The sequence below is a fragment of the Carassius auratus genome, unplaced genomic scaffold (assembly GCF_003368295.1).
Source record: "Carassius auratus strain Wakin unplaced genomic scaffold, ASM336829v1 scaf_tig00011242, whole genome shotgun sequence".
Lineage (NCBI taxonomy): Eukaryota > Metazoa > Chordata > Actinopteri > Cypriniformes > Cyprinidae > Carassius > Carassius auratus.
In genome coordinates this window covers 420,361-438,664 of record NW_020524184.1, presented here as the reverse complement: position 1 = coordinate 438,664, position 18,304 = coordinate 420,361, and the positions used below count along the sequence as shown (strand labels likewise).

At 35.5% G+C, this 18,304-nt stretch overlaps 1 protein-coding gene across 1 annotated transcript in view; it reads left to right on the top strand.

Annotated features, from left to right (window-relative positions):
• The window catches only part of LOC113073032 (scavenger receptor cysteine-rich type 1 protein M130-like), a gene marked incomplete at its 5' end in the record, with an annotated part of 34,907 nt that extends 26,701 nt beyond the window's left edge, over positions 1–8,206 (top strand). Inside the window, 10 exons of the mRNA XM_026245905.1 lie at positions 3,543–3,857; positions 4,166–4,483; positions 4,605–4,741; positions 4,899–4,923; positions 5,025–5,108; positions 5,185–5,502; positions 5,983–6,282; positions 6,373–6,450; positions 6,536–6,583; positions 8,142–8,206. Coding sequence (XP_026101690.1) covers positions 3,543–3,857; positions 4,166–4,483; positions 4,605–4,741; positions 4,899–4,923; positions 5,025–5,108; positions 5,185–5,502; positions 5,983–6,282; positions 6,373–6,450; positions 6,536–6,583; positions 8,142–8,206 — 1,688 coding nt within the window. The remainder of the gene's footprint in view (positions 1–3,542; positions 3,858–4,165; positions 4,484–4,604; positions 4,742–4,898; positions 4,924–5,024; positions 5,109–5,184; positions 5,503–5,982; positions 6,283–6,372; positions 6,451–6,535; positions 6,584–8,141) is intronic.
• Between the last annotated feature and the right edge of the window lie 10,098 nt (positions 8,207–18,304).

Here is an 18,304-nt window from a genome sequence, read left to right as displayed (position 1 = left end):
ACCTGTTTCATTTACATAAGGTTGGTAAATTTGCATCACATAAAGTTTTTCTCATTTGTTTAGTTTAAAAATATGTAATCAAAATGGATGGAAATTTTATATGCAAAACATAAATTAAGAATTAGGGCATAAATATTTTTTTGAGCGTGGCTAAACAACACAAAAACATTTGAACTTTTCAACATTTGAATAGACAGAGCTGTTTGGTTATATAAAGCAATGACAGATGTGAAGTGAATAAAATTAAAATAAACTCTAAATAAAATAAATTAAGTGGTAAATACTGTCCCCTTTAAGGGCCCTTGCTTTATCCTCATATCCTTGCATGTGATGAAGCCCTTTACTTCGCTGTCACAGATCTGGAAAAAGTCCTCTATTTTGTCAAACACAGCAATGTGTCCCCATCCTGCCTCTTGATTCACACTTTTCCTTGGCTGCGGCTGTTTCTCATCCTGGTCTGAGCTTCTGTTGATGACACGTGTTGATCTAACATGTTCAGTTTCTGACATGATTCCTGTACAGCCTACTATGACTGTCTTCAAACAGGTCAGGATGAAATGAGAGAGAGAGAGAGAGAGAGAGAGAGAGAGAGAGAGAGACATGACGGCACAAACGGGATGGACTTTAAAAATAGATCCAGTAAAACGAGATATCCAGAATGATTCAGACATAATGCATTGATGTCTTGTACTGAATCTCAGCTTAAGTCTCAGCTGGAAGTGCAAGAAAAAGCACAATACATCAACAATCCTTAGGTCTTAAAGAATGTTAAGACTAAGTGAAATGCAGATTACTTGTGTGTGTGTGTGTGTGTGTGTGTGTGTGTGTGTGTTGCTTTGCCTTGATCTTAAACTTCACGCTTACTTCAGCTTTGAGTGAGGAATGTAAAATTTTAACATTTAATGTTTAATTGAACACCTGAGTACTTTAAAGTACTTTAAAGCAAGTACTTTTGAGTACTTGAGTACTGATTGAGTATTGATTGACAGTGTGCATCTACAAAGCCATAGTTGATAACATCAGTCAGCAGATGATGATTTAACATCTAACCTATTTAATAAAACTAGTTATTGCACTAAGTTATACAACAACTTATTTAAAATCCAATCAAAATGCAATCTGAAGATAAATAAATAAAATAATTTGTAATAACATGGTGTAGTTTTTTTTCCTCTCTCCTCCGTTCTTGGTTGTGGGGGTGTTAGCGTAGTGGATAAGAAACATGCCTTTGGTGTGAGAGACCTGGGTTCGAATCCACTGTGAGACACCAATGTGTCCCTGAGCAAGACACTTAACCCCTAGTTACTCCAGAGACGTGCGACCTCTGGCATATATAGCAATTGTAAGTCGCTTTGGATAAAAGCATCAGCTAAGTGAATAAATGTAAATGTAATGTTCTTCAGTCTGTGTCCTGGTCTGGAAACTGATCAAATAAATAAATTCATAATTCTACAAAGATATATAAAAAATGAAGAAATGTGAAACCACAAAAAATAAGTATTTCTATATTTCCTTATATATATATATATAGGAATAACATATAAATAATTACATTTTTCCACCCCCCCCCCCCATTTATTTATACACTTATACATAAATAAATATATATAAAAATAATAAATACATTAGGAAATAAATTCATAATTCTACAAAGATATATAAAAAATGAAGAAATGTAAATGTGAAACCACAAAAAATAAGTATTTCTATATTTCCTTCTTTTTCTTTGTATACTTATTCATTAATTATTTTGGCAAATTTTGCAATCCATATAAGAGAGGCTGTCTTGTAATACAGTATTATACACTCCTCATCTTCAAAATGGGTTGCTGCCATCTTCTGGAAAATGCTGTTAATGGAGATGATGATTTTGCAATTGTACTGTCTTGATTAATGCTTAATTTGCTATAAACAGATGTACTGTAACCTAAGTAGTAATAATGCTTTTGCTTAAGTACAAAGATGTAACCCTGTGATTAATGCTATATGGAAAATGTATTGTGTAACTTCACTAACATTAAGAAAACTGCTTACTTGCATGAAATGTATGTAGTGACTGATTTAGAGTAGAAATACTTATGTATTAGAAATAGTTTTTATGATAAATGGACAATATAGTATTTAAGGTGTATTTCACCGACGGTTAAGAGGAAAAAGAAGAGGAAAAGGGCTAAAGCAATGCGACGTAAACAACTGAAAGCCTCGGCAGAGGAGTTGGCACCACTCCAGGTGATGACATCAGAAGAACCAGCGTTCGACGTCTGGGTATAAAGACTGAGAGAGAGACTCGACCGACGGATACTGAACAAGCACAGTATCCCTCGACGCCTGATACCAGCTGATTATACCTTGATTTTGTAACTTTACTATTGTACTTTGATATAACTTTTGTTAATTTTAATAAAACTTGTAATTTATTATTGACAAGTTATGGTCTGCAAGAGTAGTAATTTAAGAGCCGTAAGCAAGAACTGACCACAGGGAAGTCTACTGAGCAAGTTGTAAGTATTTTTGAAATGCTTATAGTTTTGTCCAGGGTCGACTTTCCTTACCTACCTGAGAATAATAAAGAAACAGGTAAAAGGTGTATAAATAAAGGAGACACCATAAAACAATGCATCATTACAATATTAAACGCAGATGATTATTGCTGTCATTTTCTTATTCTCTAAGTTATCCTTAATGAAAGCAGATGATATTTAATGTATTAAAAGTACATCATAATATCTTCAGCAAAAATATAGTTTATACTATGGTGTAATCATATTTTTTTTATTTCCTTGATTAGAATGAAATAAGAAAATTAGTAAAATCCACTAACAGTAATAATATGCATAATTTATCTAGAAACAGTGAGATTAAAATGCTCTTTTCATTAAAATTATTCATGAGAAAGTGGTTCTAGTAAGTTTGTGTAAGTGTTTGAAGTGTTACAGAATTCAGTCATCAGTGCTTGTGTCTGCTGTGTTCAGGTTCAGGTTTTGATGCTGAATATAAGCTGCAGTGTTTCTGTATCAATCTACTTTAAGTTTAGTGTGACTTTATCTCCACACTGACTTCTGACTGACACGAGTCTGTCCTCAGTGAAGTGTCTCTCACGCTGGAGGAGGAGTCCCGCTCATCAGCGCTCACACTTTATTGATATATATGGAGAAAATAAAAATGCTGCTTTCTGATTTGTCCCTGATTGTGTTTGATGATTTCCTCTGTTGTGTCTAATAAGGTAACAGTGAGTGTCATTGGCAGCTGTGAGTCTCTCTCTCTCTTTAGGGGGCTGACAGGAGCCAGTTTCTTCAGTGTGTTTGAGGGAGCACAGGAGAAACTTGTGCTGTGTTCTGAACTGTCTGAGAGTATAGTGAAATGGAGAGCTATCTGACATATATTTTTGTATCGTCTTTTGTGTCACTCATTACAGCCGGTAAGTATACACTCAGAATTAATATAAATCTAAAAAAAGAAAAGACAAAAAAAGTCTCTGTTCTGTATTTTTATTAATTAATTTAATTTATTTAGCATATTTGTGGTCTCTCCTGAACTGACAGACAGTGTGAATGTGAGGTTGGTGAATGGTAATAGTATCTGTGATGGTCGAGTGGAGGTTCTTCATGATGGACAGTGGGGAACAGTGTGTGATGATGCCTGGGATATTGCTGATGCTGAAGTGGTCTGTAGAGAGCTGGACTGTGGGAGGGCTGTTAAAGCAACATATGAAGCTCAATTTGGAGAAGGATCAGGTGAAATCTTGATGGATGAAGTGGCCTGTAGTGGATCAGAGTCAACACTGAAGAACTGTACATTCAATGGATGGGGTGATAGTGACTGTGGTCATAATGAAGATGCTGGAGTCATCTGCTCAGGTAAGCTGTTTCATATTCACACTGCATAAAAAAAAAATAAAAAAAAAAATAAGTAAGACTTTTTTACAAGTACACTATTTTAGTATGTACTGTACAAATTCAGAAACCTCTGAGAGTGTGTGGGCTGAAACAATTAATTATGGTATCAAATAAAAATAATGAACAAATAATATATATATGTTTTTTTTTTTTTCAATGTAAAGTTGTCACTCCTTAAATCTTTTCCTAAACATTTTGTCGCCATTTGCATTATCTTAAATAGTTGTTAATCCTAAATATTATTTTGTTGCTGTCCTTATAATTCGAAGACTCAGAGCAAAGACTTCGACTTTTGGATGGGTTTCACCTGTGTTCTGGAAGAGTGGAGATGCTCCGTTCTGAAGGATGGGGTTCAGTGTGTGACGCTGCCTTTGACCAGAAGGATGCAGAGGTTGTGTGTAGAGAGATGAAATGTGGGGCTCCTGTACAGGTGGTGAGAGCAGCTGCTTTTGGTAAAGGGAAAGACCGTGTTTGGTCAGAGGAGATTCAGTGCAAAGGAAGTGAATCTCAAATACAAATCTGTCAGCGATCGACTTACCAGATGCAGAGCTGTTCCCATGAAAATGATGTGGGAGTGATCTGTTCTGGTTGAGTATAAACATTTGGTCAATCTCTTTAGATGAATTACGTACATACAATTACATACTGCTCTTGTATTCCTCAGTTATCTTAACTATAGTTTTACACTGTTGTCACTTGTTTGTCCAGGTTACACTGATCTCAGGCTGGTAAACGGTTCAGACTCTTGTTCTGGAAGAGTGGAGCTTCTGTTTCTCAATGATTCGGGCACAGTGTGTGATGCATGCTGGGATATGAGAGCTGCCAGTGTCCTCTGTAGACAGCTGAATTGTGGGATTGCTGTGTCTGTTGTGGGATCAGACTGGTTTGGAGAGGGAAGTGATGAAATCTGGGCTGATGTGTTTGATTGTGACGGGAATGAAACAAAACTCTCAGAATGTTCCATCTCTTCATGGAGTCGAGCTGAATGTTCTCATAGACGAGATGTTGGAGTCATCTGCTCTAGTGAGCAAATTCACACCACACTGAAGTCATGGGTTTTCATACACGTTTTGACAAATATAGTATATTTTAGATAAATATTGAATTACAAATAAATACTCTCTCCAGACAGTGAAGCTCATCTGGGAAACTGCAGCTCTCCACAAACTCTCAACTGCAGCTCCACACAACAGCTGTCAGTCACAAAATTTGGTGAGAAGAACAACATCTGGGCAGATTCTTCAGTTGTTTGTGATCAATAATGTGTTTTTCTTTCTCTGAATATCAGGTCGTGGGTCCATCAGGCTGGTGGGTTCTGGGGGAGACTGTGCAGGGAGGCTGGAGGTTTTTCACAGCGGCTCATGGGGGACAGTGTGTGATGACTCCTGGGATATTAAAGATGCTCATGTGGTGTGCAGACAGCTGCAGTGTGGAGTGGCCCTCAGTAACCAGCAGGTACCAGCCTGGTTTGGTCCTGGTTCTGGACACATATGGCTGGATGAGGTGGAGTGTGAGGGGAATGAGACGTCCCTGTGGAGCTGCTCTTCTCCAGGCTGGGGAAAACATGACTGTCAACACAAGGAGGATGTAGGAGTCGTGTGCTCAGGTAAACAATCATGTTAATAATGTTTTTTTTTTTTTTACTTTTGAAGTTTTCTAAAGTACTCACATGTCCACAATGCAATATGACACTACTGAATCAGCACAAAACACACAGCATGTCCAGCTCGATTCTCAAACTAATCTCTAATCAGTCTGTTATTTTTAGTGAATCAAACATACAGTTTACAATTAACTTTGAGACTGAAATCAATTTAATTTAGTACAGACTGCATGTTCATATGACAATGTGTAGCTAAAGATTTAGATTGTGTATTTAGTCAATATTAGTATTTTATTTATATTAAGAAATTAAGTAGTTTATGTGTTTTTTATACATAAAATAATCATTAATGGAACAATAAGTAAACCTTATTGTTAGGTGGAATCAGAATAAGAAACATTATATTCTGTATGATTCCCATCCCTAATTAAAACATAGTCATTCCATGAGGGTCGAGGTTGATTCTCATTCTTTTCCATCTAGAGTTTAAAGAGATCAGGTTAACTGAGGGCTGTGAAGGGAATGTAGAGGTTTTCTACAATGGATCCTGGGGTAATGTGTGTTACAACCAGATGAACAGAGACACAGCGAGTCTGATCTGTCAAGAGCTGAACTGTGGAAGATCTGGCAGTGAACCTGGTAATTCAGAGGGACTGAAGTCACACAACTGGCTTGATAATCTTAAGTGTCGTCTACATGATTCATATCTGTGGCAGTGTCCATCTTCACTTTGGGGACAGAATGACTGTGATAATGATGAAGTGGCCAAAATCACCTGCTCAGGTAAGATAATATTTAACTGGATATCTTATTTGTCTTTTCATTATTTTATTCTATTCAATAGTAAATTACATTTTAAAATTATAATCTCAGAGGATCAGATTCTTGAGTCACCTCAGAGTTTTCTGACATGTTCTACCTCACCATCTCCATACAAGAGACAGTGTTCAAGTAAGTTTATTATGATTTTATTGTTATTATCACTTTTTTGTAAATGTTGTGCTGAAGCTGGTCGGTGCTGATGTGTGTGTTTTAGATCATGTTCCTCTCAGACTGAGTGGAGGGGACGGCCGGTGCTCTGGGAGGCTGGAGGTGTATCATAACGCTGTGTGGGGCTCAGTCTGTGATGATCAGTGGGACATCAGCGATGCTCAGGTGGTCTGCAGGCAGCTGGGTTGTGGACCAGCACTGAGGGCTGATGGGAATTCAACCTTTGGTGCTGGTAAAGGTGTTGTGTGGATGAACAAAGTTGAGTGCAGAGGGAATGAGATTCACCTGTGGGACTGTTCTCTTTCTCTGAATAACCACACTGACTGCTCACGCAAGAAGCTTGTTACACTCACCTGTGCAGGTCACAGCAATTAAAAAAAATAAATAATTTTAGTCCTAATAAAAGTAATAGTAATACAAGTTTTTATTCAGTCATTTGCATGATTATTATTTGCGTGTTTGTTTTGACAGACTTGTCAGATTTGTCAGTGTCCACTACTCCTGGCACAACATCATCAGCTTCTCCTCCAGTTTCTCCTTCAGTGCGCTCCACATCAGTCGCTCCTTCACAAACTCCTCCACCAGTGTCTCTCCCAGTGCTTGTGATTGTTCTGGGAGTTGTGCTCTTACTGCTCTTAGTGCCACTGCTTATACTGATTCAGCAGAACAGAGTGATGAGGAGAGGTAGGAGAGATCCAGAGACTGTCATATTGTGTCTTATTCAGTGTGTGATCAGTCATGTGTTGTGAACTGACAGCAGGATTGTCTGTCTACACTCACAGCTCTCTCTAAGAGGAGACACAGGACGATGTCTGAGACCGTTTATGAGGAGATTCAGCACAGACACAATCACTTCACTCAGAGGGGTGAGACATGAGCCATCAATCTCATTTAATATCATTAATAAGAGTCTGTCAGACAGTTGATGTTCATCTATTATTAGTCCTGTTAAACCTCCTGCTTCAAACCACAGAATTCCTGACAGAAAACCACAGAGCTGCAGGTGCATGTTTGTGTGTGTGTGTGTGTGTGTGTGTGATAGACAGAGAGAGAGAGAGCGAGAGAGAGAGTGTGTGTGTGTGTCTGTGCCAGTCAGCATCTCTTCCTGTGTGTATTTTTAGAGGGTCATAAGCAGGGACTTATATGTTTGTACATGTACAGTAGATGCAGGTGTGTGTGTGTGTTTGTTTTTTCCTGTGTATATTTCTGGAAGGCAGTAAGAAATGGGTTCTTATGTTTGCTAATAGGCCTAAACACCATGGGATTTATTTATTGAATGCTTTAAATAATAAATTAATTGTGTTAAGTAATAAAGCAGTTTGTTGTGTTGTCACTAACACAGTGTTTATAATCCAAACGAAATGATGATTCAGTCTGTTTGTAATGATGAACATGTTTCTGTTCTGCTCTTCTTTAACAGGGAGTCTCATCTCTGAAGAACTGCATTCTGGGTATGAAGATGCTGATGAGCTTCTCTCAGGTTAGAGAGCTGAAGCGCATAATCATTCCACATTTAAAACAAAAAACAAACAAAAAAACTTTCATAATGAACAACTGTAACTAGTAATTCCATATTATATTTGATAAATGACTCAATACTATTCAAATCCTGCTGTTTACTTGTATATTAACAGTCTCCTCTCCTTTTTTAGCAAAAGAGTTCAATACTGCATATTATGATGATGTCACCAATGGCAGTGGCCTAAAAGGTCAGTGACCTTTTAAATTGATCACATGATTCATTATCAGATGACATATAATACATTTTCAGTCTTATGATCAGCAGCAACAACATATTTTGGATTTTGTATCCAAACATATTGTGTGTTGATGCAGAAGAGATGATGAAGGAAATCACACCGGGATACTATGATGATGTCATCACTGACGGACTGAAACCAGATCGTGAGACAGGTGTCACTCTCTTATTCTACAGCAGCATATAATATACTTTTAAATAAAAATATTACAGTATATTTAAGATAGATATTTCAAATTTGTTTTGAATGTAATGAATTTGTGAATATGTAGAAGACACACCTGAGAGCTATGATGATGTCATGACGAGCGAACACAACTCTGATATCAAAAAAGGTGTTTAACTTTATCAATTTTTTTAAATTAATATCACTACAATCAAGATCATTACAGATTATATTTTTAATTACTGCCTTAATTGGTTTTTGGTTTACACTTAAATTGACTCATATTTGCATGTGTAGTGAACACCGCAGAGAATTATGATGATGTCATCATTAATAGACCGAGCCCTCGAGGTTTAACAGGTGAGATGCACAGAACTAATTTTTTTTTATCAGAAAACACACAGGAAACATGTAACAAGTATCAGGCCCTGTCCACAGGAACACAAGTATTTTCAAAACTTCAGCTGTTTCTGTGTGGTTTAGCTGTTCGTAAACACACAGACGCAGTATCAGGTCAGTGAAAGTTAAACTTTTTAAAAACTCCTGTCAGGGTGAAGATTTTCAGAAACTCTGATTGCAGTGTTGTTGTGTAGTAACAGAGAGTTTAGCTTGTGACTTATTGTCAGGGTTATATCGCCATCTGATGGTCTGGCAACTTTTTCTAATCTCTTGACAGCACTTCATTGAGTAATTTTGCAGTTTCATGTGGACAAGTATTTTTTTATTTTTTTATTTTTTTATGGAGGAAAAATTCCTGTTTATAAAAAAAAAAAATACCAGTGTATGTACGGACTAGGCCTCAGACATGTGTCCTGTGTAATAAAGTCACTCAAGGGAAAAATTATCCTTCAGATGAGATGAAGTGATATATTAACTGATATGTATTTATGTAATTCTTGATCAGAGAGAGTTCAGGAGGAGTATGATGATGTGATGAGTGTCAGTGAAGACGTGAGAAACCTGTTGGGTAAGTTATTATAACCCTTTTGTTCTCATTATATTAACATAATTATTTTAATTTGGTTAATATTTTCCAGTTTAAACTTTTAAAATACTCATCCAATAACAGCAATTGACCAGATTTAATATTTAATAACAGATTATGATGATGTGGAGGAGGAGTCAAACAAAGACGTGGGGCATTCGGCTCAGTGATCATCCACTGCCTCGGTTCAACAAATCTGAACAAAGTTTGATTGATATTTTTATTGATATGTTAAAACTCAGGTTTTTATCCCCCCCACCCACCCATCCCTTTTTGTATTCAAACTTTTAATCCTTTGAGAGTTTTGTATTTTTTTGGCCTTGTTGATATCAATAAAAAGAAAACTTTTTAAGACTTTTAATGAGTATTATAATAAGACATTACACAAACCCTGAAATCAAATTTGAGATCTTACCTTATAAAGCACAACAACCACAGTGATAGTTGAAGACATCTTAAACCCAGTGGGCACCTTGATGTCAATTTGACGTCAAATATTAGACAAGATTTGATCAAGATGCTGCAAAACATAATTTCAAAGTCAGATTATACATCAAGTCCTTCCAGTGGTTAATTGGTGAAAATTTTCGGTTCATCACATACTGAAATTGATTATGTAAGTATATGGGCCAACATGTTTGACATTGAGTTGACATCAAATCAACATCGTGTTATAGGCGTTCAGTTGATGTCATATTGACATCACATTGATATCAACCCAGTGGGCAATTGATATCAAATAGACATCAAATTGACATCAAACATAGTCATCAAATAATTTTTTTGTTTCTTCAAAATGCATCCATTCGGCATGTCATATGTTGTTTGATTTTTGCATGACTTGTAACTTCTGGGACTTCTGTGGTTAAAAATATATAAACAACAACAAAAAAAAACTATTTATAAAATGTAGGCATAAATTACTGACAATGAAAGAGGTGAATATATTATATTTTGCCAAAAATATACTGATTTGCTTAATTACAAATAAAAAAAAATTATGCAGCATTTTTGCTGTAACCCCACATTCAGTAAGTGTTGGTGCAGTGGATAAGACACATGCCTTTGGTGTGAGAGACCTGGGTTCGAATCCACTGTGACACACCAATGTGTCCCTGAGCAAGACACTTAACCCCTAGATGCTCCAGAGGCGTGTGACCTCTGACATATATATAGTAATTGTAAGTTGCTTTGGATAAAAGTGTCAGCTAAATTAAATTGTAATACCAAGTGTATACGGTATTACAACTACATGTTCATTTAAGAAAAATGTACAAAATTCTGATATAAACCAGTGGATTTAATAAAACACGTCTTGCATTTAATACTGTTTTGTCATTATTCTTGTGGTCTAGAATAGGACATCAATGTGTTAAAAATGTTTTTAAAAAATGCAAATCAAATGAATGTCAAAACTTGACGGCAATTTAATGTCAAGTTTTGACATCGATTTGATTTGCATTTTTAAACAGTTCTTTGATGACTATGTTTGACGTCAATTTGATGTCTATTTGATATCAATTGCCCACTGGGAACATTTGACCAAATGACCGTGATTTAACAGTCTTCAGCATCGCTGCAGCAAGCACCTAGAGATTTGAAAGTAAATGCCGAATAAATAAATAGTATTATGAAATAATAATTTAAAAAAAAGTTATTATAATTATTATTAACATTATTAATATGTGCTAAAGTGTGTTTTTAACCAGTAAATAAATATGCATATTGCTTGTCTGCTGGGCATTTTATTCTTACAAGCATCATTGATCAGGCTGTACAAGTGTTGAGTTATGTGTAATTCAGAAACTTGTAATATGTTTAAAATAACTCTTCACTATAATCCATATGAATCGCTTTACAATAACTTTCACAACATATTATGACTTAATAATGCTTAATAATAAACAGAATATTAAACTCAGTGCAGATCATGTTTTCTCCATCAATATAAAACAAGCACAGTTGCCTTTTGTGTGACGTCAAAGCAATTTCATCTACTCAAATGGTTTAGTCATACATGAAAACATGGTTATGTCCTGCTACTTTTGATTCTTTTAATATTCGTTTGGTCGGAGATTGTTCTTCCCTGCAGTACCGAGTCATACAAAGCAGCACACAACATTACATCTTCTCACTGCTGACAGAGATAGTGTGGAGCTGCAGGTTCGTTTCGGTTGATTGTCGGTCAGTATCCTCTTCATCGAGAGCTCTTTTTTTCTTCTTTTATTTTGATGTTAATATCTCGTTACTGTTTTGGTGAGTGCACTCCATTGATTCAGTTCTATCATTCGTTTAACAACGAATATAGTCATCAAGTTTACAATCTCTGTCCTTTACTGCCACCCAAAGGAATAGTTTGGTATTGCAGTATAAACACATATAAGTGCAGCTGCAAGCTTTTGCTGTATGATGAACTGTTTATATATTTTGTCTTTTTTAATACCCTACTAATATACTATATGCATTAATATATGTAAACTAATGTGTTCTTGGAAAGCATTGCTAAAATATACTTTTCAATAATAATATTTTTGAATCTTTAAGATTAAGCCTGAACTAAAATTAACTTAACAATGCACTATTATCTCCAAGCCGAGAACAAGTTATTACAAATGCACAAACTGAAACAGAAACTATAGTTTGAAACGAAGTAGACTAGGATATATATCAGCTGTATGAACTGCACACATACACTAGTGGTCAAAAGTTTGGGGTTGGTTGGTGTTTTCTTTTCATGTTTTTGAAAGACTCAATGTCTCTTATGCTCACTAATGCTGCACTATATGATAAAAATATTATTTTTCAGGATTCTTTGACAAACAGGAAGTTAAAAAGTTGGTTGCTTTCCTGTGCAATGAGACAGTGGTGTTCAATGTTAAAATTACATTTATCTTAAAGCCATCAAAAGGCAAAGATATGGCACAATCAAGCTTTCACATAATATTACACCTCAATTTCGGTATTTATATAAGACTTGAACATAAATAGGTGACCCCCCCCCCCCCAAAGTATGTAAAAACCTGGTAACTCTTAAGCTTATAGTCACTGGACTATATAGAGAATTACATTAAGCCTCTAAACAGAGATTATTCACAAATAACATTGTGTAAATTAAGAATACAAAGTAGATTACTGCCTCTTAAACATGGGTGATGTTAGATGGTATACTGCTCTCAATTCATTCTCATTTCATGTTGCATAACATGTCATCTCCGGAGGACGCTCTCCATCTCCTTACTCTCTTGTCGTGCCTCTTTGATTTGATTCATGACAAGAGGTGAGGCTCATCTTTCCTGAGCTGAGCCCACAGGCTGTGAACCTCACTCGGGCTGAAATGAAGAGAGAACTGTTAGTACTTGTAGCGATATAAAGTGTAAATGTACAGCATTTTTTACAAAGCAATGTTCAGAGCAAAGTGTAAAACATCAGTAAAGACTCTTCAAACACATCGCTAACACCCAAGCTCCCCATCAACATGCTGAAATGTCTCTCTTCATCATCCTCTTTCTCTGACAGCGGTTCATCTCCTGAACTCTGATCAGGAGCTTCTGGAGCTTTTGGAGAGGGTGCGGTCATTAGTTCCTCCATCATGGGGATTCTCCATCTATGAAGAAAGTTACCTGCAAACTGGAGAAGAAAAATAATATAATAAGAAATGTATTTTAAAAATAATAATAATACAAAAATGGCTTTACATGCAATTTAAATGTTTCTTTACAAATTACTGACAGTGTTTATTGTATAGTTACAGCATTAGTTGAGCGAGCTTTGTAACTCAGCTTTAGCTTTATGTCTGAGTAAATCAATGACTAATGTTGTGTTTTTGGGATCTTGTTGTTCTGCATGTTTGAGAATGAAGTATTAAAAAAAACGTAATTACATTAAGGAGCCCAAGTATCTCCCTCAATAAAGACTTGGAGACATTCATTAAAGAAATTGGTATGGTAAGTGAATGTCAACCTGCTGTTTTTACATTATAAATGTCTTATGGATATATTTACATTGATAGTTATGTTAATTCTCTTATTAGCATCACAGCCTCACTTTGCTCATGAATGTGTAGTATGCAGCAAATTAGCTCATTTTTGATCTGATAAAACACACTATCTCTTAGTAAACATAAGTTAGTATGAAAACTTGAGTATGGGTAACTGTTTTAAAAGTTCAGTCAACTTAAAGATTTAAGAACATTGAATTCAAAACAATTTTCTTAACAAGCTTCTTCTCTACAGTTCATCTGAGAAATAAAAGGACATTCACAGCTACAAATGACAATACAGAGTTTAAGTACAAATAATTACAAAGAAATATTGATTAATAAATTTACAAATAAAAAGACATTTTGAAGTAAAATACTGAAATGGTGTTTTCTTGTGAGATGTACTCAGTTTTTAATGCCCTTTTCTCTCTTCTTTTTTTTTAATGCAGTGCAAGTGATATCATGCCACTTGAAGCCACCGTCCTGGAACAACACGAGTGCTCAAGTTTTTAAGACTGGCTGTGTCCAGTTCTGTCACAATTCTCTTCTTCAGGTATTATAGTTCAGAATAACTGGCTATACATTTAATTCTTATTTTACACTGACAGGCCAAAACAGATTGCTATTACATGCTATTTAAGGACTGACTCATTAATTAAAGTGATTAATATGTTTCTGGCATGTTTTGTGTCTGACGACAGTTATTTAAGCCTTAACTGATGCAGTGTGTAGCCTTGTATTTCAACAATCAAGTTGGAGGTCATATCAATGTCTATATTCCAGGATAACAATGTCAAGATTCATTAGGGTCGAACTTTGAAAGATTGTGCACCACAGAGTCCTGACCTAATCCCTATTGAAAGTCTTTACGATATGCTGGACTCGACATTGTTTAAACAACATTATGTAACAACACAACATCTATTCCCATTAAGAGTTTCTTTTTTTTTCTTTGGCCTCGATCTTGTATTGACCATGAGAAAGTCCAGCAACTCTGTAAAGTCGACTCCAGCACATCCTCAAGACATTCAGTAGAGTTAAGCTCAGGACTGGTGATCAATAAGCTCTATGCCCATCACAGTTCCGGGTTTGAGTGTACTAGGCTATCAACCTCCTGTTCAACTTCCTGTTTATACACAGACAGATATGGCTCTCTAAAATTCACGCTTACTTCAGCTTTGAGTGAGAAATGTAAAATTTGAACATTTAATGTTTAATTGAACACTTGAGTGCTTCAAAGCAAGTACTTTTGAGTACTTGAGTACTGATTGAGTATTGATGGACAGTGTGCATCTTCAAAGCCACAGTTGATAATATAAATCAGCAGATGATGATTTAACATTTAGCCTGTTTAATAAAACTAGTTATTGTAGTTATACAACAAACTTATTTAAAATCCAACAAATTGAGGCGGATAAAAGTGCAATCTGAAGATAATAAATAAATAAAATAATTTGTAATAACATGGTGTAGCTGGATGCCTCTATGACCATTTATTTATGTATCCCCTGTTTGCCAAGAACAGTGTTTTCAGATATGTATTTTTTTATATTTTATATTTATATATTTATTTGGATATACTGTGGCTGATTCATAGATCTTGTATGTCTTTTTGTTATTTTATTTGTATTTATTTATTTTTATCACCTGTAGTTTTGGTTGATTGTAATCCATTACATACATTTCTATCAAAGTTCTGACATTATCAAGACAAATTTGTTCTGACACAGTTTAACTCTAAGTTCTTGTCATATTTTAGAACCATTTTACAAGCGATAGCAAATAAACTGTAATAATGTGAGAAATGTTGAAGGTTTCTGAATAAATTTGGGTTTGATTGTATATTTCATTTTTACTTTGAAGACTTTCCAGTGCTATTTTTTATATTTAATTATTCAGTTTCTGTACCTTGACACCAACAAACTTAAAACTTAAAGCACAAATAAATAAAAACGAATGAACATACAAATTAAAAATTTCAAACAGGGCCCATTGGTACAACCTTCACCGGGTCCCTGCTGACCCCAGCTACGGCCCTGCAGGAGGACATGCTTGTTGAGTGCATACACAAAAATGTAGATGTAATGCATAACATTAGAGACAGAGGATATATATATATATATATATATATCCTCTGTCTCTAATGTCACACACATACACTATATGTATAATGTCACACACATACACTATATTTATACAAGATATACAATATAATACATATACCTATCTATATCTATTATATTTCCATACACATGTATATATACATATATTTAAATAGCATTATATTTATTGTATTATTCATAGTTACTTACAGTAAACAATATTTACATACTCATACACTATATTTCTACAATATATACACAATATAATATATATACCTATCTATTACATTGCAGTACGTATACATTATCTTTATACTGCATTATACACACACACACACACACACACACATATATTTATACAATATATACCTATCTATTATATTACATTACACATTTATATACATATATCTTTAGATTCTTACTGTTTTTTGTGTTATTATTAAATTATAATAAAATATGTATAAGGAAACATTGCCTTAGTTTTGTCTGTTGATCAGAGATACAGAACAGAGTGTGAAATCCATAGTATTTACAAAACTGGTCCACATTGGTAGTTCACAAGCAATCATGCCACTGTGAACAGTTGGTTTATGCTACCAGAAATGGACAAGGGGATGACTGTGTCAAACAACTCATGCTCTTTAACATGACAGATAAAGACGTTAAACATGTACCCTGAGCCTAGCCACAGACTGAGTGTGTGTCACTTCATCAGCTGACATTTGTTTACCATTGGTCAGGAAAACAGGCCGGTGGATTTTACATGGCACTTGGCTATCAATTAAGAAGTCCTTATCCATCATAATGGCCAAGTCAGGTGTAAGAAGGTTAATGATCCCTGACTGTTTGAACACCTCCTGGTCACTAATAGACCCTGCATACAGTGCCATGAGGTGCCATTCCTACTTAAGCTTTGAAAGTGCAGTGAGACTTGTAATTTGAAAAGACCTCACTTTGTAGAAGCAAAGAGGAAGTTGTTTGGCAGCGGATCTCTGTACAATACAGGATAACCTGTGTGTCTCGAAATTGATGGCATTCTTCTGGCAGATGGGCTCGTACTGTCTCTTTTGGCATCCAAATGCACTCTGACCCCAGGACAAAGTACAGGAAGTTGGCCCAGGTTGTTACGATGTTACAGTGGTCTTAAGTACTTGAAACCGATGACCAAGGTCCTTTTGCTTGAGGCCCAAAGCAAAATGCATCAAGAACAGGAAGAACTTGTCTATTGCAGGAAGTGCCTGAGTGTTTCCAGGATCCTTGAAGACTTTAGAGTTGGTGACACTAATTATCCTGTGAGTGGCCGGTTCAGTCAGTTCCAAGAAGGCCATCAGGTGGTTGTATGTTGCAAATCTATCAAGAAAGAAACATGCATTGGTTCTCACATGGCATAAAATACTTATACATAGCTTTGTAGTAATTTTAAAGTTTAGGAAATAGGAATGCTGAACTACAAATAACTGATACAACAATAATGCAGTTTTGAGTCATGACAATTATGGAATTTGGTATGTTTGACTAAACTAACTCTGGTTGCTGTTGAAGACAGCTGGTGTTCATACTTATAATTATGTTGGTCTACGTTGTTATTATTTTGGTCAGTGTTATTTGGGTCACTTTAAGGCTGCCTATAGGCTACGTGTAGCTAGCGTGTACAACTCCAATCAAATTTATCAGAAACGTGGACTAGTGTTTTCAGGACATTGGCAACGCTATTACAAATGCTTACCACAGGCAATTTAATCTTACCTTGTATAAAAGCATGTCCTTTCTAGCATATTTCCCAGCTAATCTCTTGAGACCAAAGTGGTGTATGATCTTTATTTGCTCCAACTGCTTCCGTACATCTTCTATCTCCCTTTTTAACTCCTCGTTTTCATGTAGAACCATGTAGTTTTGATTCATGGCCGCTGTCGCCTCTGGCTTGCTTGGTTTGGGTTAGGATAACATATATGAAATACTTTGTTTTTTTTTATAAAAAATTATGTAAAAGTTATGCCTTTTAAATACATAAGGTTTATTACCTAATAATAAATATACATGTTTTTTAGGCATTTAAAACATATTGGATTTATTGGTATTATTACATAAATCTTATGACTGACCTGTTTCATTTACATAAGGTTGGTAAATGTGCATCACATAAAGTTTTTCTCATTTGTTTAGTTTAAAAATATGTAATCAAAATGGATGGAAATTTTATATGCAAAACATAAATTAAGAATTAGGGCATAAATATTTTTTTGAGCGTGGCTAAACAACACAAAAACATTTGAACTTTTCAACATTTGAATAGACAGAGCTGTTTGGTTATATAAAGCAATGACAGATGTGAAGTGAATAAAATAAAAATAAACTCTAATAAAATAAATTAAGTGGTAAAAACTGTCCCCTTTAAGGGCCCTTGCTTTATCCTCATATCCTTGCATGTGATGAAGCCCTTTACTTCGCTGTCACAGATCTGGAAAAAGTCCTCTATTTTGTCAAACACAGCAATGTGTCCCCATCCTGCCTCTTGATTCGCACTTTTCCTTGGCTGCGGCTGTTTCTCATCCTGGTCTGAGCTTCTGTTGATGACACGTGTTGATCTAACATGTTCAGTTTCTGACATGATTCCTGTACAGCCTACTTTGACTGTCTTCAAACAGGTCAGGATGAAATGAGAGAGAGAGAGAGAGAGAGAGAGAGACATGACGGCACAAATGGGATGGACTTTAAAAATAGATCCAGTAAAACGAGATATCCAGAATGATTCAGACATAATGCATTGATGTCTTGTACTGAATCTCAGCTTAAGTCTCAGCTGGAAGTGCAAGAAAAAGCACAA